The 26,887-nt window shown below is 49.1% G+C and overlaps 1 protein-coding gene across 1 annotated transcript; it reads left to right on the plus strand.

Annotated features, from left to right (window-relative positions):
- Nucleotides 1-1,262: 1,262 nt before the first annotated feature.
- LOC120392376 (killer cell lectin-like receptor subfamily F member 1) lies at nt 1,263-17,267 on the plus strand. Its single transcript, XM_039517091.1, has 6 exons — nt 1,263-1,347; nt 4,161-4,259; nt 8,959-9,129; nt 12,917-13,071; nt 14,754-14,866; nt 16,779-17,267. Exons 1-6 carry the CDS (start codon nt 1,263-1,265, stop codon nt 16,900-16,902), a joined length of 747 nt encoding a protein of 248 aa, XP_039373025.1. The 3' UTR covers nt 16,903-17,267.
- Nucleotides 17,268-26,887: the final 9,620 nt, after the last annotated feature.

Consider the following 26,887-nt stretch of genomic DNA (forward strand, 5'->3'; position numbering starts at 1 on the left):
TTCTGAAGGGGTGTGGAAATCTCGCTCCGAGGGTACGTCTACACTACAGCTGGACGTGTAAATCCAGTTCAAGTAGCCATACCTGAGCTAGCGCCGAGCGAGCTAGCGCACTAAAAATAGAAGTGGAGCCTGTTGTAATAACGGGGCCCACATCTTTTGACTAATTCATCCACAGCTGTAAAAGTTTATAAAATGTCACAATAACCTGTAACAACAAATGAGGGGTGAAGGTACACGAGGGGAAAAGAGAGCCTACATTAGTCCAAACAAAAAGGCCGCCTGATATAATTCAAGGCATAGACACCGACTTCTCTACATAGGGGTTGCTTGAACCCCCGCTCCTGCCCCAGGTCCTGTCCCCACTCCACCTCTTCCCCCAAGACCCCACCCTGCCTCGTTCCGCCCCTGCTCCGCCCCACGCCCAGCCCCCACTCCACCCCTTCTCCCAAATCCCTACACTTGCCTCTTCTCACCCAGATCCGCCCCTCCCCCAATCACGGCCCATCCCCGCTCCCCCCCCCTCGCCCCCAGAGAGAGGGAGCCAGGGGACATGGCAACCTCCACCAGCTCTGGATAAATCCTGAATATCACCTGGGATACGAGAATTTGTCATCTCCTTTTCCCCCTGTGCCCTTTTCCTTCCTTACCTTTTTTCTTTCCTCTCCTCTCCCTCTTCTGTTGACTTCTGTGTAAGATCCCCCAGCTGGTGTCAATGGGCCGTATCTTCACTGGACTCGATGGGGCCAGATCCCAGCTGGGGTGAATCAATGAAGCTCTGTTGCCTTCAGAAGAGCGATACCAATTTACGCCACCAGGGGACAGGGCCCGTGGCGTTGTTTATTGCATGTTTAGAGATGTGTTTCTTATCACTGACAGGCGCAGCAGGGCGTGGGGACGGACTCAAGAATAGCCCCCCCAGTGCCTTGGCTGTTCTCGGTCCTGCCTGCAGCCTGCAACTTCCCTGTGACTTATTTCAGGGCATCGGGTCCAGCTTTGCCCTGTGATTGCTCCCTTTACGTGCTCCCCCACTTAGCGTTATGTTCTGACCCACGCTCCCATCCTCTTGCCCTTTCACAGTGCCAAGCCCTGCAGCTCGCGAGCAGGTTGGTCGGCCTCTTGCGTCTGAGCAGCTCCTGTGGTTTGACAGCTCGAGGTGGGGCTAGCGCTTCCTCTGCAGCCTTGAGTGCTCAGTCGGACAGGGTGAGTCTGTGGAGGGTCGTTGCTTTCTTCTCTTCTTGTCGTTTTCTGGGCAAGGCTGGAAGATGGAGGATGAAGAAGGTTACATGGTATTAAACCTCCGACGGCAGGAGAAAACCACCACCCGCCCATCATCAGGGAGGATCCAAGGTACGGACGTTAGAAAGTTGTGCTTCATGAGCATGTGGCAGGGAGAGAATGAGTGCAGAGCAGAAGTGCAGAGCGCCATTATTCTGATGTGTGTCAGACAGGCTTTTCTTTCACCCCGTGACCAGCCATTCCCTGTTCCTGTTCCGAAAGGGATATTTGCACTTTACGGTGGAGATTTTCAATGCTGCCTAAGAGATTTGGACACCCAAATCAAATACAAATGAATGGGATTTGGACATTCAGTTCCCATAGGCTCTGATTTTCAAAGGTCTCTAAATTTGGGCACCCAAAATCATCTGTCCCTTTTGAAAATCTTATTTTTAGGGTGTAGAACTGATGAATGAAATTGTTTTTAATTGTTCACTTTATTAACGTAACTTCATAAGTAAAGTTTTATGAATGAAACAACGTTCATTCATAAAACCGGTTACCCCAATAACTGGCTAATTGACAATAAAAATGCTTGTTAAGAGCCATAGCTGTTCAGTCAGCTGCCTTTGTAAGTTTCACTATCGTTCCAATTCCTGCTTAAATCATTGAGACTTGCACTGTTTCAGTATTGTAACTTCTGTTTACTGTTTGCCATCCACTACACTTGTCTATATTGTAACTTCTGTTTAGACAAGTGTAGTGGATGGCAAACAGTATATTGTGACTTCTGTTCACGGTTTGCCATATTGTAATTCAAACCCCATTTTAAAACACTCACTCCATTTTGTAAAAGCTTCCTCCAACCTTCCTTTTTTGCAAATCCTGCTGTAATCTTATTAGTTTAGTTTAGATGTGTGACTGAGGTATGTATGGATGATGGAATCAACCTCCAGCCCCAGCCTGTCCTGATGAAATAGAGTTCAAACACCACCGGCTGAAGATGCAGACAAGAGCCCTAACAAAGGAAGAAGTGTCCACCCTAAAAAGAAAAGGTGCAATAGAAGCAAGATCAAAGTCAGGTCCAAGGCTGAAAGTCACGCCTGCAACTGACAGGTGATCAATCACCAAACCCAGAGGCAGCGTGACAAAGCAAGACCTATAGACTCTGGATTCAAACTAAAGCCTACAAAAAGGATGGGCGAGATGGAAGACTTTGGAGGGTAACATTCTGCTGCCAACATGGAAGGGCATCGGTGCAGGCCCAACAGAGACCCAGCTCGTCCTTGTGCCCGGCTTTCCTGGCCAGTTAGCAGCTACAAGCTACGAACCCAAGCTATGTTCAGGACTGGTAACTATGCAGCAGCTGTGTGTGTGTGTGTGTGGGAGATTAAGATATTAGTTATTGGTCATTGTAAACGGGTGGTACTCACCCCTGCCGCGCCTCCTGCTGGTTGGGCTCAGATTGTCCCGCAGTTCTGCTCTGGAGCGCCCTCGGCAGGCTGGTGACCCGCCTGTTCGCAGGCCCCGGCGTCCCTCCCTGGACCCGGTGCCCCCTTTCTCTAACTGGGTCTCCCCCTCCCAGGGGAACCCCCACGCTACTATCCCCACTTGCCTCAGTAGTGGCCACTGACAGTCATGGTCTAGCCCCACACCCTGGGGCAGACTGCAGTATCAGCCCACTCATCACAGGCAATAGGGGTTTGGACCTGCTGCTTTGTCCTACCCCTGGGCTGCCCTCTGCAACTCCCAGTACCCTTGGCCCTTTGCTAGGCCGCAGCCTGGGTCTTTCCAGGCTGGAGCTTCCCTAGCCCCTCAGCCTGTTCCCAGCCCTGCTTCCCTCAGGTAGCTAGCCTCAGCCTCTAAGCAGCCAGGCCCATCTCTCTCTACAAGCAGAGAGAGACTGTCTGGCTTCCCTGCCTCTTATAAGCCCCAGGGCTTCAGTTTGGGGCGTGGCCCCCAGCTGCAGCCACTTTCCTAGCCAGCTCAGCCAAAAGCCCCTTCCCAGGGCTGTTTTAAAGCCCCACCAGGCGGGAGCCGATAGCCACTCCGCTACAGTCATAAATCAAATTATCATAATAAATGTGGCATCTTTGTCTTGTCCCCTGAAAAGATCCCGTGTAGTTTTGTCTGTACAACAAGGGCTGGCTGGACAACAGGAATTCCCTTGTGTGAAAAATGTAGCGGTCTCGGCATTTGTTTTAATTCTGCAGCAGAACAAAAATAAGATCCTTTGATATAGCAGGGATGTGAGCCTGGCTCCCTCACATCCCAGGGGAAATGCCATAACCACCCCTGAACCTGAGCAAACTTTGCTGGAACTGATATGCTTCCATGAGAAGTTTTGATGATTCTGCATTTTTCCAACAAAAACAGGTTTTTTTGACAAATTCCCGACCAGCTGAATGTGAGCTCCCAGTGTGGGGCTGCAACTGAACGCAAAGGTGATTCTTGGAGCCATAAATAGGAGAATACTGAGTAGGAGTAGAGAGGGGTTTTTACCTCTGTATTTGGCACTGATGTGACTGCTGCTAGAATACTGTGTCCAGGTCTGATATCTACAATTCAAGAAGGATCTTGATAAACTGCAGAGGGTTCAGAGGGCGGGTGCTCAGTGCTTTCTGAAAATCAGGGCCTTTTAAGGTCTCTAAATTTGAGCACCCAAAATCTCTTGTCACTTTTGAAAATCTTCACCCATAACTTGAAAAATTGCTGCGGCATTTTCTTCACTTGACTTTAGTAGATTTCATTTAGGCTAAAAAAAACCAAGCCAAGACTGGTTATGCAACTGTAAATTACTGCACATAGGGTTGCATGAGAAAGTTCGGTTTGTATTGCATTATGGATATTATCTGGATAACAATGCCTTAATGACATAACGTGAGACTATATTTTAAAAGGCAAAGATAAGGTTGACACCATCTCAAACTTTGCATGTTTTACAGATTCTCCTTTGAGTTCCCAGTGCTATAAACGCATGCTAGGGATTTTGGGGGCCGTTTGCATCATTCTGACATTAGCCGTGATCATTTTGACTGTCCTGGGTAAGTGTCTGGATCCCGTCTGTTTTGTAAATACGCAGGTGGTGAAGTTTCTTATGCCTTAGTAATTCAGCTTAGCTATTTTCTATCCATCGATCGGGGATTCTCAAAGATTTCCATGGCGCAGTCCGCCTGTGAAGGTCCATCTACGCTGCACACTCTTTTCGGTGGTGTGCAGAGCACATATACCCAAGTTAGGGGGGACATGTGGTGTAAGTGGCAGTGTAGATGGTGAGGCCCTGCCTAGGGGAACAGAGTTAAGATTACATACCCCAGGGTTCAGTGTCTCAGGTATGCCCCCTACACAGCTCTCTACTCACCCAAGCAGTGTCTCCCCATCTCCATTTCTATTTCAGTGTCCCACTCCCAGAGTCTTTCCCCGCCAAAGGGGAAGGTTCAGAAGTGGGAAAGACTCTGGCAATGAGAAGTCAGCAGTGAAAGGCTCCGGCAGCTCCCTGCTGTGGAGCCTTTACCCATTGCAGGGAGAGACTCCAGCAGTGGGGAAAGTCTCTGGCAATTCCCTGCTACCGAGCCTCACCCCACCGCCTCCTCCCTGCCAGAACCGTTCCCTGACACGTAGCTGTGCACCACAGCATGGACCAGTGCTGGGCAACCTGCAGCCCAGGGGCTGCACACGGCCCATCAGGGTAATCCACTGGGAGATTGCGAGACACTTTGTTTAGACTGACTGTCCGCAGGCACGGCCGCCCGCAGCTCCCAGTGGCCGCGGTTTGCAGTTCCCGGCCAATGGAAGCTGCGGGAAGCGGGGATTACAGATTCCCTGGTGCACATAATCTCTTACATTTATAATCCCTGTGCCAATGACAGCTATTGCTTATGTGGAAAGAGTAACATTAGGAAAATAATGTAATTGTTGCTCTTGTGTAAAGGAATTTAGCAGGTAAAAGCAAAGAGATTTAGTCCTGTGTGGCCAGCTTTTGCTACCACCAAGTGCTCACTGGTTCATCATGGGTTACAGTTTGAGAACTGCTGTCCTATACTCGGATACCACATCATTAGTAACATCAGGAAGAAATGGCCCCTGAGCAGGAAATGGCCCCAGTTCAGGTAAGCACATACGGATGCTTTGAAACTGAAGGCTGTGCTTCAGTGCTTTCCTGATTAGGGGCCTTAAAGAGACCAAGCTGAGAGGGGTTTCCAGCAGGGCCACCCGGGGGGGGGGGGGGGGGGGAAGTGGGGCAATTTGCCCACAGGGGCCCCCCATGAGAGTTTTTCGGGGCCATTGGAGCGGGGTCCTTCACTTGCTCCAGGGACCCCGGAAAACTCTCGCCGGGCCCGGGACCCCGGAGCTTCTTCTGCTCCGGGTCTTTGACGGCGGGTTCTGGGACGGAAGGACCCCCAGCCACCGAAGGGCCCTGAAGACCCGCGACAGGGGACCCTTCCACCCTGGGACCTGCCGCCGAAGTGCCGGGTCTTCGGTGGCAATTCGGTGGCAGGGGCCCCCCGCCACTGAAGACCTCAGGCCCCCTGAATTCTCTGGGCAGCCCTGGTTGCCAGCACTTTGGAGACAGGATCAGAATTCAAAACAACCTTGACAAATTGGAGAATTGGTCTGAAATCGACATGATGAAATTCAGTAAACACAAGTGCACATGCTACACTTAGGAAGAAAAAAATAATCAAATGGACAGTTACAAACTGGAGAATAAGCGTCATCAAGTCCAGCCGTCTGCCATGAGGCAGGAGCAAATACACCTAGACCATCCCTGACAGGCGTTTGTCCAACCTGTCCTTAAACACCGCCAGTAATGAGGACTCCACAACCTCTCTTGGAAGCCTGGTCCAGAGTTTAACTTCTCTTACAGTTAGAAAGTTCTTCCTAATATCGAACCTGAATCGCCCTTGCTACAGATTCAGCCCATTACTTCTCGTCCTGCCTTCAGTGGACATGGAGAACAATTGATCACCCTTCCAGGGATTTCCCTAGACCCTCCTTGGGGGGGGTGTACACCCCCCCCCCCCGAATTTCCCCAACACTCCCTCCCCATTACATGCAGTGTTGCCAATTTAGTTGGTGGTTGGAAATTTGAATTGTCATTCAAACATTAATACCCACTTTAAAAGCATACACAGTATATGAGAAAACACTTGTACCTGAGAAAGCACCATGGGTTTGAAAAGTCTGAACAAAGACTAGCCTCCTCACACAGCTGTTATTTATGACAATGCCGGCACGTTGGTTTCAGCAATGTTGGCCGACCGAATCATTTCATATTATGATTTGTAAGCCAGGTCTGACTGAGCTCTCCCCTGACAGCTAGTGATGAGTCAGATGAGGGGGAAAAGGCTTCAGGACCAGATTGTATGTACATGAACTCACCTGCTCTGCCCAGGTATCCAGCAGACAGAGCTGTGCTGCCCAAGTGATCGATTTTGGCTGGTGTTGGGTCCAAATCACTTATTAAATGTGGGGATAATGAAATGTTGGTCTCCTTATTGTCTGAGTAAAGGGCAGCAGAACTGTGCTTAGCCTGCCTGAATGAGGGGGTCTCCCTCAGGGCTTAATCTGTGCTAGGACTTCTCTAGGCTGGGCAGTTCATAGCCCTGGGACCTCTGGGCTGGTCACATCAGTTATGAAAGTAACAAACTTGCTTGAGCCCCGGCACCTCTTTCATTACAAGTTAAGCCCTGGTCACCCTCAACTGAACTGCACTTGCTAAGCAGGAGATTTGGGTGCCAGATCCTAGCACAGGGAGAGAGGGTGGGGCACAGGTGTTTTGCTTGGTGGTGTGGGCTCTGCCTAAGAGTCTGGGGACTTGGCTACACTGGAGAGTTGCAGCGCTGGTGGTGGCTTTACAGCGCTGCAACTCACAGGCACAATTTGACCTGCCCCCTCTCCTGTTTAGAGATAGAGCTGAGTAGGCTCCATAGAGTCTCTTGGTTTGTTAAGTGACCACTAGAGCTGAAATCACTGATAACAGGTCTAAGTGCTTAGACCTGCTGCAGGAGAGCATTTCTGTGGATGAGATGGCCCAGCCTGCACTAGCAGCGAGGTTCCCCTACTGAGAGTTCAGCTGAAATCACTGAGAGCTGGGTGGAAGCTCGAGAGACCGACTCGCAGAGGTCACAGTGGCAGGTGGCAGCAGAAGGAGGCAGCGCAGGGCATTGGGGACGGAGCGGTAGAGTGAACGGTGGCACAATGAACAACAGTGGCCAGAGCACTGGACTATGTTTTAGTGACTTCACTCCAGAATGCTAGATTTGTGACTGGGAAACTTATATAAATATATATTTCCTAGTATGCCAAGATTTTTAAAATGCATTATTTGCCAAGGCCATTATCTCACATAGTCGCTATCTCAAGAGGTCGTTATCTTGGGGAGTTTCTGTATTATTTTTTATATAAGAATGGCATACTGGGTCAGACCAATGGTTCATCTATCCCAGGATCCTGTCTTCCAACAGTGACTATTCCAGGTGCTTCAGCGGGAATGAACAGAACTGGGAATCATCAAGTGATCCATCCCCTGTCGCCCATTCCCAGCTTCTGGCGAACAGAGGCTAGGGACACTCAGAGCACGGTGTTGCATTCCTGCCCATCCTGGCTAATATAGTTCCATTGATGGAACTAACCTCCATGAACTTATCTAGTTCTTTTTTGAACCCTGTTATAATTTTGGCCTTCAGAACATCCCTGGCAAAAAGTTCCACGGGTGACTGTGCGCTGTGTTTGTTTATTTGTTTGTTTTAAACTTGCTGCCTGGTTCTTGTGTTAAGTGAAGGGGTAAATAACACTTCCTCATTCATTTTCTCCACATCAGTCAAGATTTTATACGCCTCTATCATATCCCTACTTAGTCATCTCTTTTCAAAGCTGAAAAGTCCCAGATTTTTTTTTTAATTTCTCCTCATATGGAATCTGCTCCATATCCTTAATTTTTGTTGCCCTTCTCTGAACCTTTTCCAATTCCAATATATCTTTTTTGAGATGGGGTGACCAGAACTGCTCACAGTATTCAAGCTGTGGGCATATCATGGATTTATACAGTAAAAGTGGAGGAGCTTGGTTTGCCAGACTGCTGAGCTAAGCCAATATTGACAACCTATATGAAAAGGCTGCAAAACACCAATCCTCTGGACTGCATCGACATGCAGAAAGCCTTATAAGCCAGTCACTGTCAAAGCCAATTTTAGAAGAACTTAATGAGGCTGATAAGAATGCAGGACACACACAACTCAGTTTATGTGACCAAACATGGTTGTTGCATCATACTTTCTATTTAAGCAAGAGATACCACACACTACAAACTGGAGGCCAATGTAAGTGGATAGATGATAGATAGATAGATGGATGGAGAGGGAGGGTGTGCATGGAGATAGATAGATGATATCTTGGTTCCTGGTCATAAACTGCTCCCTGGCAACGTCCCCTTGCAGAAGGCCCAGTGCCGGTCACCAAGAAGCCAATATCCTCTGTGTCTCTTGCACTGTCACCCTGTTCCTGCCTCGGCCATGGGGAAATCCCCATAGTCCAAGCCACTCCCCTAGGACTGCATGGTCTGGATGGGTGCCCTGGCCATTAGCCCTCCTTAGGGGGAGCTGCTGTGCAGCATAAGGGACCTCGAAAAATCCCTGGGACCCCAGGGACCTCATACATCAGTGACCCCTAAAGTGCACAACCCGAGCTCCTGTGGCCATAACAGCAACAGTAACAACCACTCAGCTGGCTGCTGCTTGGAAGTTTTCCAGGGCCGCTCCCTGCAGACGGACACCGGCGCAGTCTCATCGGTCCCTGAGAGCAGCGGTGTCGCTCAGAGACACTCCCCCGGCAGAGAATGCAACAGGAGCCTGGAAGACTTGGTGTCTCGCCTGAAGCAGAGTCTGTGTCACTCAGCCCAGAGCCCCTCAGCAGGTAACCACAACTCACTGTGGCCCTAAGCCCCTCGGCATGTTCCATGCACCGCGCAGGCGGAGGGGGGCCTGTTTGAAGGAGGCCGGCCATGGGCAGGCCAGCCTGCTAGCCTCTCTCCTCCTCCCATCCCAGTTCTCAGGGGGCCCTGGAGATTTTCTCTCAGTGAGACCGGGGGAAGGGAGATGCAAGAAAGGGATCTTCTCCCATATTTCCTCCAAGGATAACAAATACGTTACGGGCTGTTATAAAGATAACAGGGGATCAGTTGTTCTCCATGGCCACTTAAGGCAGGATGAGAACTAACGGGCTTCATCTGCAGGAAGGGAGATTCAGGTTAAATATTGGGAAGAACGTTCTAACTCTGAGGGTAATTGAGCTCTGGAAGAGGCTTCCAGGGGAGGTTCTGGAATTCCCATTACTGGAGGTGTTTAAGATCAGGTTGGACAAACACCTGTCAGGGACGGTTTAGGTTTACCTGGTCGTGCTCAGTGCAGGGAGCTGTGAGAAGTGGTGCTGCTGAGAGAGTCTCCTCCTGGTCTGAGGCTGGAGGAAGGAAATGAGCCTGGGACATCTTTCCCCATCCCCCACCAACAGAAAGGAGGCCAGAGGTGGATCAGGGAGGTGGAGCCGAAACATGGATATTAGCCTCTGTCACCAGATCCCAGCAGAGGCCAGGCCATCAGAGAAAGCACTGGCCAGGGGTAGGAGACACGGCCATATCCGACCTCCCCCATCCAAGTGGGCTCAGAGGAAGGAAATTTCTTTCCAAGCCTCCTCAGCAGTGGCCGGAGGTAGGGCAGACACTGGGTGACTGAATTCCCAGTCTGGTGGCATCAGGGGAAGGGGAGAAGTGCTGACTACGGACAGACAAGCAAATAGTTTTGTGATCTAATTTGGACAATGTTTGCTGGCCAACTAGCACCAATGGCAGACACCTCTCAGTGGGGATTGTGGGGCACAGTGACCTCCAGTGGTCAGTCAGGGCAAGTCTCAGGGTGAGCAGGATTCCTGAGCGAATAATTGATTTATGAGTTCAGGCATTGAACCAAAAAAGGGGGCTAAAGGGACAGAGGGGGGGAAAAAAAACTTTTTTTTTTCCATTTTTCAGGGGTATTTTGCCCTTTTAAAATTTATTTTATACTAGCCAGACTGGAAGTTGAAATACGGTTTCAAAACGAGAGGTTGAAATGACACATTTTGATATGGCTGAAATGAACCATTGTCTTTTTCCAGAAAAAAGAAAAAAAAATTTTGGGGCCAAAACGATTTCTGGAATTCAAGCCAAAATCGTGAATAGCCTGAGTGCAAAAAAAATGCATTATTTGGCAAATTTACTATTTTCTGAATTTCCTCTCCCCTGACCCAGCTCTAGGGAGCAGGACAGGTTGGTCTAACATACTAGTATAATGAACTCCAACAAAGACCGTGTTTAATGATAGTTCAGATTTCATCAGGGTACCCCATAGCCTTCCCCCCAAAGGCACAGTCATGTTGCCACAGCACTGTCAGTAACACACTCCAGTGGCCTCTAAGGCCTTCACCCCCACCTCCAACGGATACCAGAAAGCACTAGGCATCCCAGCTTCACCCAACTCTCACACAGAAACCTGAGCAGTGACCTCAGATGCTCTCTTGCAACACCAGCAGCACGTCTGCTTGTTACATGGCCCATGTGTTTGGGAAGCAGGTGGCTCTGCTTTGTCAGGTCGAGGGCATCATGCAGGTTTTGCTCCACTCTGCGGGAGGAGCGAAGATCAGGGGCAGCGTGGAGGTAGCCGGGTATGGCTGAGGCGGAGTGTGCAGAGCTAGTTCTGGCTGATGTCAGTGGCTGACAATCAGGGCCGACGGGAGGGGTGGGAAGCCGGTACAAACCACCGGGGCCCAGAAGGAAGCCCAGGGCCCGGCTTCCCCAGCTTCCCCCCCCCCCCCCCATCAGCCCTGTTTAGCTGGTCCGCCCTTGCTGGGGGGCCCCAAAAAAAAATTTCACCGGGGCCCAAACCTGCTCTCGGCAGCCCTGCTGACAATGCCTGGGTGGTTCTGGGTGACGCTCGAGGGTGCAGCGATAGTGACAGTGGGTGACGCTGAGTGAGGACCTGGGGCTAGATCCACAAAGGGACTTAGATGATTAACTGCCACTCGAGGAGCCTAAGTCCAACATTTCGATACTGCTGGGATCCTCAACACCCACCCCCAGCTGCCACTTAACCCTGTAGGTGTCTAACATCAAGGACAGCTGGGACTGCACAGAGCAGGATTTTGGCTGGTAGCGCGTCTGTTATACCCACTAGCTACAGCCCTCTGCCCGGACGTGGGAAACCCAGAATTCTGCCTGATCTGGACCTGGGGATGGCACCCAGTGCCCCCAACCCTGGGCTATTGAGTCGTGTAGGGGAAATCTCTCCTGTTGAAACTGTGCCACTTTGTGTCATAATTAAACAATGAAACAGTTTGAGACTGAGATCAAAGTGTCTCCTCCTTGCCCTGCAATGAAAAGAGTTTGACACAAAGAGCCAGACTGTTTCATTACAGCACAAACCGGAGACGCGCTGATCTCGAAAAGAAAAGACGACCAGAAGTTTCAAGCACAGACTCGTAGATTCCAAGGCCAGAAGGGACCATTGTCATCATCTAGTCCAGTGGTTCTCAAACCGGGGGTCAGAACCCCGAAGTGGTCGCGACCCCATTGTAATGGGGTCACCAAGGCGGGCGTTAGACTCGCTGGGGCCCAGGGCCGAAGCCCAAACCCCACAGCCTGGGGCCGAAGCCTGAGGACTTCAGCCCTGGGTGACGGGTCTCAGGCTTTGCACCCCCACCCCCTGGGGTCATGTAGCAACATTTGTTATCAGAAAGGGGTCGCAGTGCAATGAAGTTTGAGAACCGCTGAGCTAGTCTGACCGCCTGTAGGACACAGGCCAGAGAACTGCCCAAATTAATTCCCAGAGCAGATCTTTCGGAAAAACATCCCATCTTGATTTCAAAATGGTCAGTGATGGAGAATCCACCATGACCCTTGGCAAATGGTTCCACTGGTTAATTACCCCACTGGTAAAAATGTACATCTTATTTCTAATCTGAATTTGTCTAGCTTCAAGTTCCATCACATTATACTTCTCTGCTAGAAGAAAGAGCCCGTTATGAAATATTTGTTTCCCACACAGAAAATTACAGACTGTGATCAACTCACCCCTTAACCGTCTCTTTGTTCAGCTAAATAGCTCTGGCGCTTTGAGTCTATCGCTGTACAACAGGTTTTCTAATCCTCCGATCATTCTCGTGGTTCTTCTCTGAACCCTCTGCAGTTTATCAACATTGTTTTTGATCAGCACAAAGTAGCAGCTGCCCTTAATCAATTATAAATATTAAAATAAAATCACAGAATATTTCAACGTATTATGACACGGCATGAAACAATGTACAAAATAATACCAATCCTATAAAAATAAGAATCCATAAGTAAAATTCAAAGTGAAATTTTGAACTGTTCAGAGCTGAACATTTTCCACAATAAAAAAAACTTGTTATTCTGGAACTTTTTTTCTGTGAGAATGTGTGTCAAACTTGACACGGTTTCATGAGAACATTTTGTTGAAACAGCTTTTCTGCTAGAAAACAGTTTTGAGGAAAATGTTCTGCCCAGCTCTTTGTTAAACATTGAGAAAGGCTCCAGATGGGATCACCGATAGTGCCTAACTCAGTGAGATTTGTATCCTCTCTGAGCTGTTATAAGCACACACGTTCCCTGGGGCTAAGGATCATTAATGCTGTGTCTCGCCACATCTCTCTCCAGACGGCTCCAGCTGCAAACTCTGCCCCATGGACTGGCTGTCACGCAGGGGAAAGTGTTACTGGTTTTCCAAAGACAGCAAAAACTGGACCGAGAGCCGTGCTGACTGCTCAGCGAAGAGCTCTCGAAAGCTAGCGATCCAGGACCAGGAGGAGATGGTAACGTAAAACAGAGGGTCCTAGACTTCTGCTGGAGGGATCACTGGTTACGTGGTACCAGATGTGCAAGAGGTGAAGGAGATTTCTTACTGAGGATGCTAATGCAGCATAACGGCTGGCGTAGCTCCCACACGCTTTGCTCCCCATCTTCAACGGTGGGATGGGAGAGCCAGGAGAGCCCCAACTCCGTCTGTCCCCACTGCCTCTGCTTATTCCTCTGACCTGCCTCATGCTGATGGATGCCCCCTCCCCATCAGGATCCAAGCACGGGGAACAGCAGGGCAAGAGGCAGAGAAGTATATTAACTGCTCTGGGTGTGATTTTCAGAAGCACAAAAGAGAGCTAGAAGCATAAGTCCCTGTCAATGGGGTGACAAGTGACTGTCACTTCTGCTCCTAATTCCCCTAGACACTTACCATTCCCACCCTATGTCATCTGGCCCTGAGCCCCATTTACATTAGCAAAAATAAATGAGGTGTTCTTGTGGCACCTTAGAGACTAACAAATTTGTTTGGGCATAAGCTTTCCTGAGCTAAAACCCACTTCATTGGATACATGCAGTGGAAGATACAGTAGGAAAATATATACACACAGAGAACATGAAAAAATGGGTGTTGCTATACTAACTGTAATGAGTATGGCAAAACCCATTTTTTTTCCTGTTTTCTGTGTGTATATATATATCTTCTTACTGTATTTTCCACTCCATGCATCCGATGAAGTGGGTTTTAGCCCACAAAAGCTTATGCCCAAATAAATTTGTTAGTCTCTAAGGTGCCACAAGGACTCCTCGTTCTTTTTGCGGATACAGACTAACATGGCTACCACTCTGAAACCTATTGTGACAAATTCCTCCTCTACCTTGGTGGGTCCTGCACTTATTGGCAGATTTACTCGCCTCAGTGATCTTCCCCTCTGGTAGAACCCACAGTCCGGGTCAACTCCTCCTGTGTCAGATCAGGAGTTGGGAGGTTTGGGGGGGGGGGGAACCCAGGCCCGCCCTCTACTCCGGGTTCCAGCCCAGGGCCCTGTGGATTGCAGCTGTCTAGAGTGCCTCCTGGAACAGCTGCATGACAGCTACAACTCCCTGGGATACGTCCCCATGGCCTCCTCCCAACACCTTCTTTATCCTCACCACAGGACCTTCCTCCTGGTGTCTGATAACACTTGTACTCCTCAGTCCTCCAGCAGCCCAGCCCAGCCCACTCCTTGCACCTCTTGCTCCCAGCTTCTCACACACACCTCACTAACTGGGAGGCTTTTAACTAGTTCCAGCCAGTCCTTGATTGGCTTCAGGTGTCCCAATCACTCTAGCTAGCTCCACTGCCTTCTAGAAGGATCTTAATTGGCCCCAGGTGTCTTGATTAACCTGGAGCAACTGCCATTTGGTTACCATGGTACCAGGGATGTGTTTAGCCTGGGGCTAACATACCTGTTCCTCACTACTTCACTGTAGCCATCCGGCCTTGCCCCATCACACTATTTACATGAGTGCTCCCACTGGTGCTGCTACACAGATGGTAGAAATGCTGGGACATAATAACTACAAAAGAAATTCTAGTGTAGATGAGGCTTAAATGCTCAAGTGCCTGTTTTGAGGCCAGTCTGTCCAGTTTGCTGGCTGAAGCCAAGAACCCTAGAGCTCTGGCAGGTTGTCCTCACCCTCTGCCTTCACCCCGCAGGAGTTCATACAGAACGTCACACGGGGTAGATATCACGTCTGGCTCGGGCTCAGTGTTCCATCTGCAGAGAAGAACTGGACCTGGGTGGACAACTCCGTGTTAGACCAAACTCTGTGAGTGTTGCCTGGTGGTTGCTATTTTATTTTTTTTAAGCACATGTAATGGCACCGTCTGGTTTAGCTATTCATAGGCCTTGAACACATGCAGCCGGGTATCTAAACAAACCAAACTGCAAGATTCCTTCAGCTCCAGGGCCAGCTCTATGAATGCAGAGACTCTAGGAACTACAACAGTGAATTTTTGTCAGTGACCAGTAAATTCATTGGAAAAAATAATGCATTTTTCGGGGCAATGAAACTATTGGTGAAATCATCCCAAATTAGCAAATAGTTTTGGCTGCCAATTTCCCCCCCCCCCCCCAAGTTAAAATGGTTTGCTTGATTGTTTGAAATGCAGTGTTGCAACTTTTCATTTTGAAATGATGCTTTGTTTCAAAATTGAGCAATGTATATTAAAAAAAGATGTAAAAGTTCCCAAAACAAAACAAAACAAAAATATTTATATCTTTGCATTTCATTTAATGTAGGGGATGTTTTTCGACTCATAATGTTTTTTTTTTCCTATTCAGTTTTTCATTCCAGAAAGAAAAACCTAGGGGAAAAAATCAGTTTTGGTTTGAACCAAACAAATTTTTTATTTTATTTTTCGGTTCAGCTCCCGAACTGAAAAAAACCAATTATTTGCTTAGCTCTAGTAGCAGCCTCATAAGCCTCTATCTATGGTGTAGCCCAGGGCTCTCAAACACGCAGCCTGCGGGCCGCATGTGGCCCTCAAGGTTATTCTCTGCGGCCCGCGAGGTCCTCGCGGCCCCCCCGCCTTCCCCTAGTGTTTACCTAGAGCAGCCATGGCCCGGCATGCACCGGGGGCAGGGAAGGCTCCCTGCCCTGCCCCTGTGCTGCTCCGGGACAAGGAAAGAACGTGGGGGAAGAGAGGTGCAGGGGGGTGTGTGTTGATGTTGCTTCAGACACCGCCCCCATCAGCTCCGATTGGCCGCAGTTCCCCGTTCCCGGCCAATGGGACATGCTGGGGGCGGTGCCTGAAGCAACAGTAACACACACCCCTGTGCCCTTGCTCCCCCACATTCCAGCTGCTTCCCGGAGTGGAGCGGGGGCAGAGTGGGTGGGCAAGGAGCCTGCCCTGCCCCCGGTGCGTGCTGGGCCAGAGCCCGCCCCTCAAACCCTTCCTGCAGTCGAACCCCCTGCCCTGAGCCCCTTGCTGCACCCCAACCCCCTGCCACACCCCTCCTGCACCCCAACCCACTGCCCTGAGCTCCTTACCACACCCCAACCCCCGCCGTACCCTGCACCCTGATCCCCTGCCCTGAGCCCCCTGCTGCACCCCAACCCCCTTCCCTGAGCTGCCTGCCACACCCCTTCTGCACGCCGATCCTCTGCCCTGACCCCCGCTGAACCCCTCACCCTCCTGCACCCCACACCCCAACCCACTGCCCTGAGCCCCCTGCCGCACCCCTCCTGCACCCTGACCCCCTGCCACACCCCACATCCCCTCTGCACCCCTTAGGGGCAGGGAGGGGGTGGAGTTGAGGCAGGGATTTCGGAGAAAGGGTTGGAACGGGGGCAGGGAAGGGGTGGGAAGAGGCGGGGCAGGGCAGGGGCCTCATGGAAGGGGTGAAGTGGGGGCGGGGCCGAGGGCAGCAGTGGGGAGGTGTCAGTAATGTGGCCCTCGGGCCAATGTACTAGTCCTCATGTGACCCTTGTGGTCATTTGAGTTTGAGACCTGTGATGTAGCCACTAGATGGGGGGAAAGAGCTACCCTGTGCTAGCACGTGTTACACAGCGCTCCATTCAAACTGCCCATGGGATTAGAATGAAGACCCAACTACTCCTGTCATTTAAGCACAAGAAGGACAAATTTGTCCCTGATGTAATCAACTCCATTGATTTCGGCAGAGTTACAGAGGCTCTGAATTTGGCTCATTGGCTTCCTTTCTCCTCTGTTTTACAGGTTCCCAGTAACGGGTCCTGCCGACGTGAACGGCTGCGGGGTGATAAAAGGGAATCGGATTCACTCTGAAACCTGCAGTGCTGAATTCAAATGGATTTGCCAGAAGGAAGCCGTGCTGCTCTAAACAGTGGCATTAGAGACACTCGTTCCTGTAACAGACCAGCACACTGCCTTGGGTTTCAGTCTTCAGGCCAGACTTCCAGGAGCCGATATGCCTGCAGAGACATGTACGTGCATCCTCAGATCAGCTATTTGTATCTTCAACTCGGGTAAATGCATGTGCAAATCAGGCCCAAGGGCAAAGGAGCATCTCATGGACGTAAACACTGCACTATTGACTCTGATCCAGCAAGAACACGCCACTTCCTCCCCCTGTATCCCCTCCCCCTGTATCCCCTTCCACCATCATTGATTCCCTGGCTCCATCCCTTACTCCTTCACCCCTTTCTCTTCACCCCCAATGCCTCTTCTGCTTTCTGCCTCTCAGGCCAATACTTCAATTCCCTTGTTCTCCACCTAGCTCAGTGGGAGGCAGTGATTTCCCTACACCCCCCCTGAATTTCCCCAACACCTCCCCCCACCCAGTTTTGTGAGCTAGTTACATACCAATTTAGTGACTGTTTGGAAATCTGAATTTAAACTGAAACATTAATACACACTTTAAAACCTTATACAGTGTATGATAAAATACGTGTATCTGAAAAAGTAGAATAGATTTGAAAAGTATGAACATAGACTAGCTTCCTTAAACAGCTGTTGTTTTTATGACAATGTCAGTGCATTCATTTCGGTGATGTTGGCCAACCTAATCATTTCAAATGATGATTTGTAAGCAAAGTCTAAATGAGCTCTCCCTGACAGCTAGTGATGAGCTGGGGGCTAAGGCTTCAGGGCCAGATTGTATTTACATTCACACCTAATCTACCTAGGTATCCAGCAAACAGAGCTGTGTTGTCCAAGTGAGAGATTTTGGCTGGGGTTGGGTTACAAATCACTTGAATGTGGGGGGAAGAGGGGATGAAGTGTTGTTCTTATTGTCTGAGTAAAGGGCAGTAGAACTGTACTTAGCCTGTGATGATTTGAAGGCATCAAGAGAGAGGGTGGGGACCTGTCCCTCTCCACTGTTTAAAGACAGAGCTGATTAGGCTCCATAGACAATCTTTTGTTCTGTTAAGTGACCAATGCAGCTGAAATCACTGACAATCAGGCAGGGCTGGCTCTAACATTTTTGGCATCCCAAGCAAAAACAAGGAGCGCCACCCCCCTCCGAGTGTCGCGTTGCCCAAGTCCCCGCCCCCCCAAGTGTTGCGTTGTGCCGCCCAAGTCCCCGCCCCACCCACACCGCACCACGCCTCCTAAGCCCCGCCTCCCCCCAGCGCCGCCTGGCCAAACAAAAAAAAATAAAAACAAACCCCGAGTGCCGCCCCCTCCCAAGGTGCCGCCCCAAGCACGTGCTTGGTAGGCTGGTGCCTGGAGCCGGCCCTGCAATCAGGTCTAAGTGCTTAGTCCTGCTGTGGGGACAGTGTTCCTGTGGGTACAGTGTTTTTGTGTAAGAGACAGCCCAGACTGCACTAGCAGCGAGCGAGGTTCCCACACTGAGAGCTCAGCTGAAATCACTGAGAGCTGGTGGAACCTCAAGATACCAACTTGCAGAGGTCACAGTGGCAGGTGGCAGCAGAAGGTGACTGTGCAGGGCCATTGGCAACAGAGCAGTGGAATGAACGGTGGCACAACGAACAGACATGGCCAGAGTGAACAGTGAGCAGCTGGAGGAACAAGCAAAGTGCCTTCTTGTCCCCCACCTGGAAGGTGTACTCATGTGAAAGCACCTCTGAACTCTGAGTCTCCACTGACCAAGGCTAACACCGGTGAGTGGAGTGTGGTGGAGAGAAAAGTGAGGGGCACATTAAATAAACATTTGTTTGTTGGGCTATATTTTAGTCACTTTGCTCCAGAATGCTAGATTTGTGACTGGGAATGGAAACGTATATAAATATGTTTCCTAGTCGGCCAAGATTTTTTAAATGCATTATTTGCCAAGGTTGTTATCTCACATTGTTGCTATCTTGAGAGGTCATTATGTTGGGGAGTTTCTGTACTAAACATTTTTATTATTATAATTAATTTTTACATAAGAATGATCATACTGGGTCAGACCAATGGCCCATAGAGCCCTGTACCCTGTCTTACAACAGTGGGTAAGGCCAGGTGCTTCAGAGGGAATGAATAGAACAGGTTTCAGAGTAGCAGCCGTGTTAGTCTGTATCCGCAAAAAGAACAGGAGTACTTGTGGCACCTTAGAGACTAACAAATTTATTTTAGCATGAGCTTTCGTGAGCTACAGAACAGGGAATCATCAAGTGATCTTCTGTTGCCCATTCCCAGCTTCTGGCAAACAGGCTAGGGCCACTCAGAGCATGGTGTTGCATCCCTCCCATCCTGGCTAATAGCCACTGATGGACCTGTTCTCCAGGAATGTATCTAGTTCTTTTTATAATCCTGTTATAGTTTTGGTCTTCACAGCATCCCCTGGCAAAGAGTTCCCTGGGTTGACTTTATATTGTGTGAAGAAATACTTCCTTTTGTTTTTTTAAAAACCTGCTGCCTATTAATTTCATTGGGTGACTGCTAGTTCTTGTGTTATGTGAAGGATTAAATAAAATTTCCTTATTCCCTTTCTTCGCACCAGTCAAGATTTTGTAGACCTCTATCATATCCCCATTAGTCATCTCTTTTCTAAGCTGAAAATTCCCAATCATTTTAATCCCTCCTCCTGTTTCATACCCCTGATCATTTTAGTTGCCCACCTCTGTACCTTTTCAAATTCCAATATATATTTTTTAGGATGGGTGACTAGATCTGCACACACTATTCAAGGTGTGCACGTACCATGGATTTATATAGAGGCAATATGATAAACAAACTGGCTGTCACCTGAATCCCAGCTGGAGACAATCCTCAAAGAAAGGAGAATTGTATAAAAATAGAGCACAGACAACACAAATTACTTCTCTCCCCTCATCTCTACTCATGACAGCTACAATGTAAAGTAGCATTGCAGCTGGGAGACATTCATGACACTGCAACCTGTGGCTTTTTCATGGCTGGATCCTTTGTCCAAAGGATTTAAACGCTGAATCCTAAGAGAAGTGACCCAAGTGAGTTCAGTCAGGCCAGTTTCCCATTTCTCTGGACTGTATTAATAGTGTCAAAGCCCCCTGTCCGCACCCCCTTTTGGAGAAGGCAGGAGAGAAGGCAGCTGATTTATCAGCTATTTAGATCTGTCATCCTAATAATAAACAAGCTAAATGAGATCAAATGAAGCAATTCTATGTTGCATAATCTACCATGGAGCCTAGGAGCACCCTCTTAAATGCTCCCCAAGCACTGGGCAGCTCCAGCAGGGAAACTGCTCCACTGAAAAGGAGCCCCAGAGCTGGAAGGTTGGTTCAGGATATCCTGAACATCTGCTGCTATCCAGCTGCACTGCCTGGCAAAAATCCACACAGAGGTAGGTAGGTAGAGGGTGTGTGTGTGTGTGTGTGCGCTTGCGTCCGTCCGTCCGTCCCCAGGATGCAAAACTAACAAGAATTCGTTTCTAAAAGCTGCAGGACTCGTCTTTGGCTCAGGAAGAGCCATGGGTTATTAAAGGGCGAGGTCACTGGGGTAGAGGCAATTTACATAGTAACTGCAAGACGAATTCAGAGGTGTAGTAGTGCATTTCCGGCCCACACCAGCGGCTTCAGAACACAGGTCAAGAGACCCCCTAGTGGACAGTGATGGAATAACCAACCAAATGGAGAAGTTTCCTCCTGATCTTCATTACTTAGATGGTGGTTCATGCCCCGAAGAGAGAAGGTTTGGATCCCTTCCCAAACTCCTGTTCATTTCCTCTTTTGTATGAACAACAGTATCTAATGCCCCAGTCCTTTAAAAAACTAATCCTGCCAAGCTCTTGGCTTCAACGACATCTTGTAGCAGTGAGTTCCACAGGCTAACTGTGTGTTGTGCAAAAACATAGGTCCTTTGATCACTTTCAAATTTGCTGATTTTCAATTTTAAGTGTTCCCATTGTTCTTGTATGAAGACATGGATTGAATAGCAGCACCCCAATCCATCTTCCCCATCCCAGTCTTTGTTTTTCTCCCCTTGTTCACATCTCCTTATTCTCCGACAAGAACAGCTCCAATCTCAACCCATAAAAGTCCCACCTGGCCTCCCATCATTCTTGTTACCAGTCTCTGAACCTCCTCTAGCTCTGCAGCGTCCTTTTGGAGACAGGTGACCCGTACTGCACACGGTGTTCTGCATCAGGTGTCCCTTTGGTTCATATAATGACATCAGAGCATTTTCTGTATCATCACCTACTGTGTTCCTAATATACCCCAAAATCTTGTTTGCTTTGTTGTCAGCTGCTGCACACTCAGCCGAGGTCTGCACTGGGCGATCTACAATGACACCCTGGAACTGACGCTCCTTGCACTGAATGGGAAAATGCGCATAGATTTCAATGGGATCAGCAGTTCACCCTGGCTCCTTCTCCTGAGCTGTTGCAATTGCATTTGGACCTAGGAAGATGGATGAGTAATGCCTAATTCTTCTTCTGATGGACCCTATCTGTATTTGTCACACTGTATTTCATTTGTCGGTGGGTGGCCCATTCCTCTCATGTGGCTTGATCCTGCTGAAGTTTCCTCCTGTTGTTTTTCAGTTTGATTAACCTAATAATCCAGCATCCACTGGAAATGTTGCTATTTTATTCTTCAGCCCTTGTTTATAAACTATGTAAGGTGAATAGTGTTGTTCACTGTGAAAGAGTATAACCATTGTTCTGTAAAATGTATCTTTTTAAATACTTCTCTCCCTTTTTTCCTTCCCTCATGCAGCTGCCAATTTTTCAAGCCTCCCTACTCCATCCCAAAGGCTAGCTCAGATAAGGCGGAGGAAAAAGAAGACGCAAGATGAAATGTTCTCGGATATCATGGAAGTAACCCGCAAGGAAAGAGCTCATCTGAATGAGTGGAAGGAGGTGGTATCAAATTACAGGAAAGATGCCAGTGAACGTGAGGACAGGAGGGACGCCCAAGATGAAAGGTGGTGGCTGGAAGACGGGCAGGAAGATCAGAGGTGGCGGGATGCAACTCTGGGGCTGCTGCGTGATCAAACTGCCATGCTCTGGCGTCTGGTGGAGCTTCAGGAACGGCAGCAGGATCACAGAGTGCCGCTGCAGCCCCTGTATAACCACCCTCACCATGTTCCACATCCTCCTCACCCAGACGTGTAAGAACACGAGGGGGGAGGCTCCGTGCACCTGCCCACTCCACCCCCGTGGACAGCCCAACCAAAAGGCTGTCATTACTGTGAAATTTTTTTAGTGGCCTTTTCCTTCCCTCCTATCCTCCTCCCAAACCACAACCGGACTACCTTCTCAGTTCTCTCCCTCTTTTTATAATGAATTAATAAAGAATACATGATTTTTAAACAATAGCGACTTTATTTCCTTAAGCAAGCTGTAATCAAAGGGGGAGGGTGGGTTGCTTACAGGGAATGAGTCAATCAAGGGGGGTGGGGGTTCATCAAGGGGAAACAAACACAGCAATCACACCCTACCCTGGCCAGTGATGAAGCTCGTTTTCAAAGCTTCTCTGATGCACACTGCTTCCTGGTGTGCTCTTCTAATCGCCCTGGTGTCTGGCTGCGCGTAATCAGCGGCCAGGTGATTTGCCTCAGCCCCCCACCCCGCCATAAAGGTCTCCCCCTTACACTCACAGAGATTGTGGAGCACACAGCAAGCAGCAATAACAAAGGGGACATTGGTTTGGCTGAGGTCTGAGCGAGTCAGTAACGTGCGCCAGCGCGCCTTTAAACGGCCAAAGGCACATTCTACCACCACTCTGCACTTGCTCAGCCTGTAGTTGAACAGCTCCTGACCACTGTCCAGGCTGCCTGTGTATGGCTTCATGAGCCATGGCATCAAGGGGTAGGCTGGGTCCCCCAGGATAACGACAGGCATTTCAACATCCCCAACTGTTATTTTCTGGTCTGGGAAGTAATTCCCTTGCTGCAGCCGTTTAAACAGAGTAGTGCTTCTGAAGACGCGAGCGTCATGAACCCTCCCTGGCCATCCCACGTGGATGTTGGTGAAACGTCCCTTGTGATCCACCAGTGCTTGCAGCACCATTGAAAAGTACCCCTTGCGGTTTACATACTGGGTGCCCTGGTGCTCTGGTGCCAAGATAGGGATATGGGTTCCATCTATCGCCCCAACACAGTTAGGGAATCCCATTGCAGCAAAGCCATCTATTATGGCCTGCACGTTTCCCAGAGTCACAACCTTTTGTAGCAGCAGCTTAATGATTGCTTTGGCTACTTGCATCACAGCAGCCCCCATAGTAGATTTTCTAACTCCAAATTGATTCCCGACTGACCAGTAGCTGTCTGGCGTTGCAAGCTTCCAGAGGGCTATTGCCACTCGCTTCTCCACTGTGAGGGCTGATCTCATCTTGGTATTATGGCGTTTCAGGGCAGGGGAAAGCAAGTCACAAAGTTCCATGAAAGTGCCCTTACGCATGCGAAAGTTTTGCAGCCACTGCGAATCATCCCACACCTACAAAACTATGCAGTCCCACCAGTCTGTGCTTGTTTCCCGGGCCCAAAATCGGCGTTCAATGGCTAGAACCTGCCCCATTACCATCAGGATCTCCAAAGCACAGGGGCCCGCGGTTTGAGAGAATTCTGTGTCCATGTCCTCATCACTCATCGCCGCGCTGCCGTAGCCGCCCCCTCCTCGCCTGGCTTTGCAGGTCCTGGTTCAGCATAGACTGCACGAGAATGCACGAGGTGTTTACAACGTCCATGATTGCAGTTTTGAGCTGAGCAGGGTCCATGCTTGCTGTGCTATGGTGTCTGCACTGTTCACCCAGGAAAAAAGGCACGAAACGGTTGTCTGCTGCTTTCACGGAGGGAGGGGTGAGGCTGTACCCAGAACCACCCGTGACAATGATTTTTGCCCCATCAGGCACTGGTACCTCAACCCAGAATTCCAAGGGGCGGGGGAGACTGCAGGAACTATGGGATAGCTACAGGATAGCTACAGGATAGCTACCCACAGTGCAACGCTCCAGAAATCGATGCTAGCCTCAGACCATGGACGCACACCACCGAATTAATGTGCGTTGTGTGGCCGCATGCACTCGACTTTATACAATCTGTTTTACAAAACCGGTTTCTGTAAAACCGGAATAATCCTGTAGTGTAGACGTACCCTCAGCTGTAGACAAGTTGTGCGAGAGGCAGTTTCTCTTTGTCAAGGTTTTTTAAGCACCTTTCTGGCTGTATACGCATTGGGTTTGCTGCAGACCCAATTTCTCCCAGCGATGCAGCTTGAAGAGTTAATGCTGTTGTTATTCAGGTACGCGCAGTTACCTCCTCCCCTTATTAGAAGCCTGCAATGAGAGAGAACAAAGCCATTGTCAGCCAGTCGATGGGCCTTTCCTGTAACTGCCAGTGGGAGAATGTGTCTAACACCTCCAGACTGGATCGTGTGTGTGTGTGTGTGTGTGTGTGTGTGTGTGCGCGCACGCGCGCAAATTAGCCCACATCTACTATTGCAGGGAGGGAGGGGAAAGATGTTCTTACTAGATGAAGTTTTTCAGATGACGTTTATTCACCAAAAAACTCAATTTTTGGGTTGACACCTCCCTCAAATATTTTTTCTGGCTAGATTGACATGGCAGTTTGGGTGCCCTTCACAACACTGGAGAAGGAGCTGGCTGTAGGCCTGATAGCCCAGTCATTAGAGCACTTAACTTGGATGGAGAAGATGAGGGTTCAAGTCCCTACTCTGAACCAGGCATGGAGAGGACTTGATTTCAAATACAGGAGACCCAGGCTGAAGTGCCCTAACCAGTGGGCTATAAGATGGGAGGTTGACACCTCCATCGGCTTTGTGCATGTTTTTCCAAATTTCCTTCACTTTTAATTAAAAAAAAAAAGCAGTTTAAAACTGCCTGAAATTGAAATGAAATATTTTGTTCCAGGTTGAATGAAACATTTCATTTGACCCAAAATGAAAAAGCTGTTCAATTCCTTGTTTCGTCGAGAAAACTGAAAATGTTTCATTTCTGGCTGATCCAGGTTCTTCTGCTCCCAATGTTCAGTTCAGCCAGCGAACGACAATATCGCTCATTCCGACAGCTCTAGTTCTTACACCTTCCTCTGGGGCAGCTGGCGCTGGCCACTGGCAGAGACAGGAGATGGGGCTAGATGGACCTTGGGTCAGAACCAGCCTGGGCCTTCCTGTGCTCCTGGGTATGTGACAGGCTCATGTAGGACCTGGCCTAGCCGGGCTGCACTGAGGAACCCAATTCCTGAAGGTGGCAGTGAGCAGGGGAGTCAGTCTCCACTCAGGAGGGTTTCTCTGCAGCCCCTTTCGTACTGACGGTCGCTGCCATGTAAATAACTCAAACCGTGAGGTCTGTTAGGTGTGGTGGAACTGACACACTGTGGTGTCTTTTGCTTTCCCTTGAATCTCAAAGGACTCCGCCGTCTGGGGAGACAGGTGGCCACTAGTGCGTTCAGTCATCCTGACGCACATACAAACCCTGCTCCCTCTTTTTGATGTCTCAGTCCAAGACAGGGGTGTCAAACGTACAGCCTTGGACCAGGTGTCACCCCTTTCCTTCAGCCTCCGACTCCCTCCAGACTCTCCAAAGCAACTGGCCTGCAGCTCTCCAGGGACTGGAGTCTGAGTGGGAGGAGCTGAGGTGGGAGCTTGTGATGGACTTGGCCCAGAGAAGTTGACAAAATAATAATAATAAAAAAAAAAATCACAGCCTAACTTGTCAGTTTGGAAAAGCTGCCATGGTGCCTCATGGAAGCTGTAGTTCAGGTGCCTTGTGCTCCCCTTCTCTTCTATAGACCAGCTCCCCGGTCAGACTACATCTCCCAGGGTGCACCATGGTCTCACTATTGGTCAAGGGTAAGCAGTGCATTGTGGGAGATGTAGTGCTGATAAACTCCCATTCTTCTCTATAAGCTGAGCTCCATGTCTAGACTACATCTCCCATGGTGCCCCCTGACCTCTCTTGGCAAAGGGGATGTAATCCCTTGGCCACAGTGCACCATGGGAGATGTAGTCCAGTTGAGGAGTCCAGCCCATAAAGGGGAGATTGGGATACAAGGAAATGAAACTACAACTCCCATGAGGTATCAGGGCAGTATTTTCAGCTGAAATCTCAGTTTTTGGCCATTCATTTTTCCAATGGAAAAAAAAATCAAATATCTTCCATGAAGAGACATTTTGTGAAAAGATTTGATCAAAACCCCAATTTTCCACCAAAAACAGTTTCAATGAAAAGTTCTCAACAACCCTAGTGTTACCATCCCCCTAACAGTGCAGAACCCCTTTCCCACTGCTGAGACATGGATCAGCAGTGGGAATGAGCCCCTGTCATAAACATACAGCTAAGGGTAGCATAAAATCCCTCTTTACCCTGTAAAAGGTTAATACCTCTTTTACCTGTAAAGGGTTAAGAAGCTCAGATAACCTGGATGACACCGGACCAATAAGGGGAGACGATACTTTCAAATCTGTGGGGGAAGGTTTTGGGTCTGTGTCTGTTGGAGCCAGCCAGGAAACAGGGCAGGGGAAAATATATCTGAACTAGCATATAGTCTTGCAGAAATAGTAAGTAACAGCAGAAAAGAAATGAGTTACATTACCTTTTGTTTTAGTTTGTGAATTTTTCCTTGTGCTGAGGGAGGTTTATCCCTGTTTTTTGTAACTTTAAGGTTTTGCCTAGAGATGAAATCCTCTGTGTTCTTGAGTCTTTTGTCATTCTGTAAAGTAGTTACCATCCTGACTTCACAGAGGTGATTTTTTTAAAATCTTTTCTTTAATTAAAATTCTTCTTTTAAGAACCTGATTGATTTTTCATTGTTCTTAAGATCCAAGGGTTTGGGTCTGTGTTCACGTGTACTAATTGGAGAGGATATTATTCTCAAGCCTCCCCAAGAAAGGGGGTGTAGGCGCTTGGAGGGGGTATTTGGGGAAGGTAGAGCTCCAGGTGGCCCTCCCTGAACGTTTGTTTAAATCACCTGGTGGTGGC

This window comes from Mauremys reevesii, unplaced genomic scaffold, assembly GCF_016161935.1.
Source record: "Mauremys reevesii isolate NIE-2019 unplaced genomic scaffold, ASM1616193v1 Contig1, whole genome shotgun sequence".
NCBI classification, from domain to species: Eukaryota; Metazoa; Chordata; order Testudines; family Geoemydidae; genus Mauremys; species Mauremys reevesii.

Coding starts and splice junctions, on each gene's coding strand:
- LOC120392376 (XM_039517091.1), top strand. CDS start 1,263: ATGGAGGATGAAGAAGGTTACATGGTATTAAACCTCCGACGGCAGGAG. Junction 4,260..8,958: donor GATCATTTTGACTGTCCTGG/GTAAGTGTCTGG, acceptor GCTGCTTGGAAG/TTTTCCAGGGCCGCTCCCTG. Junction 13,072..14,753: donor TCCAGGACCAGGAGGAGATG/GTAACGTAAAAC, acceptor TTCACCCCGCAG/GAGTTCATACAGAACGTCAC.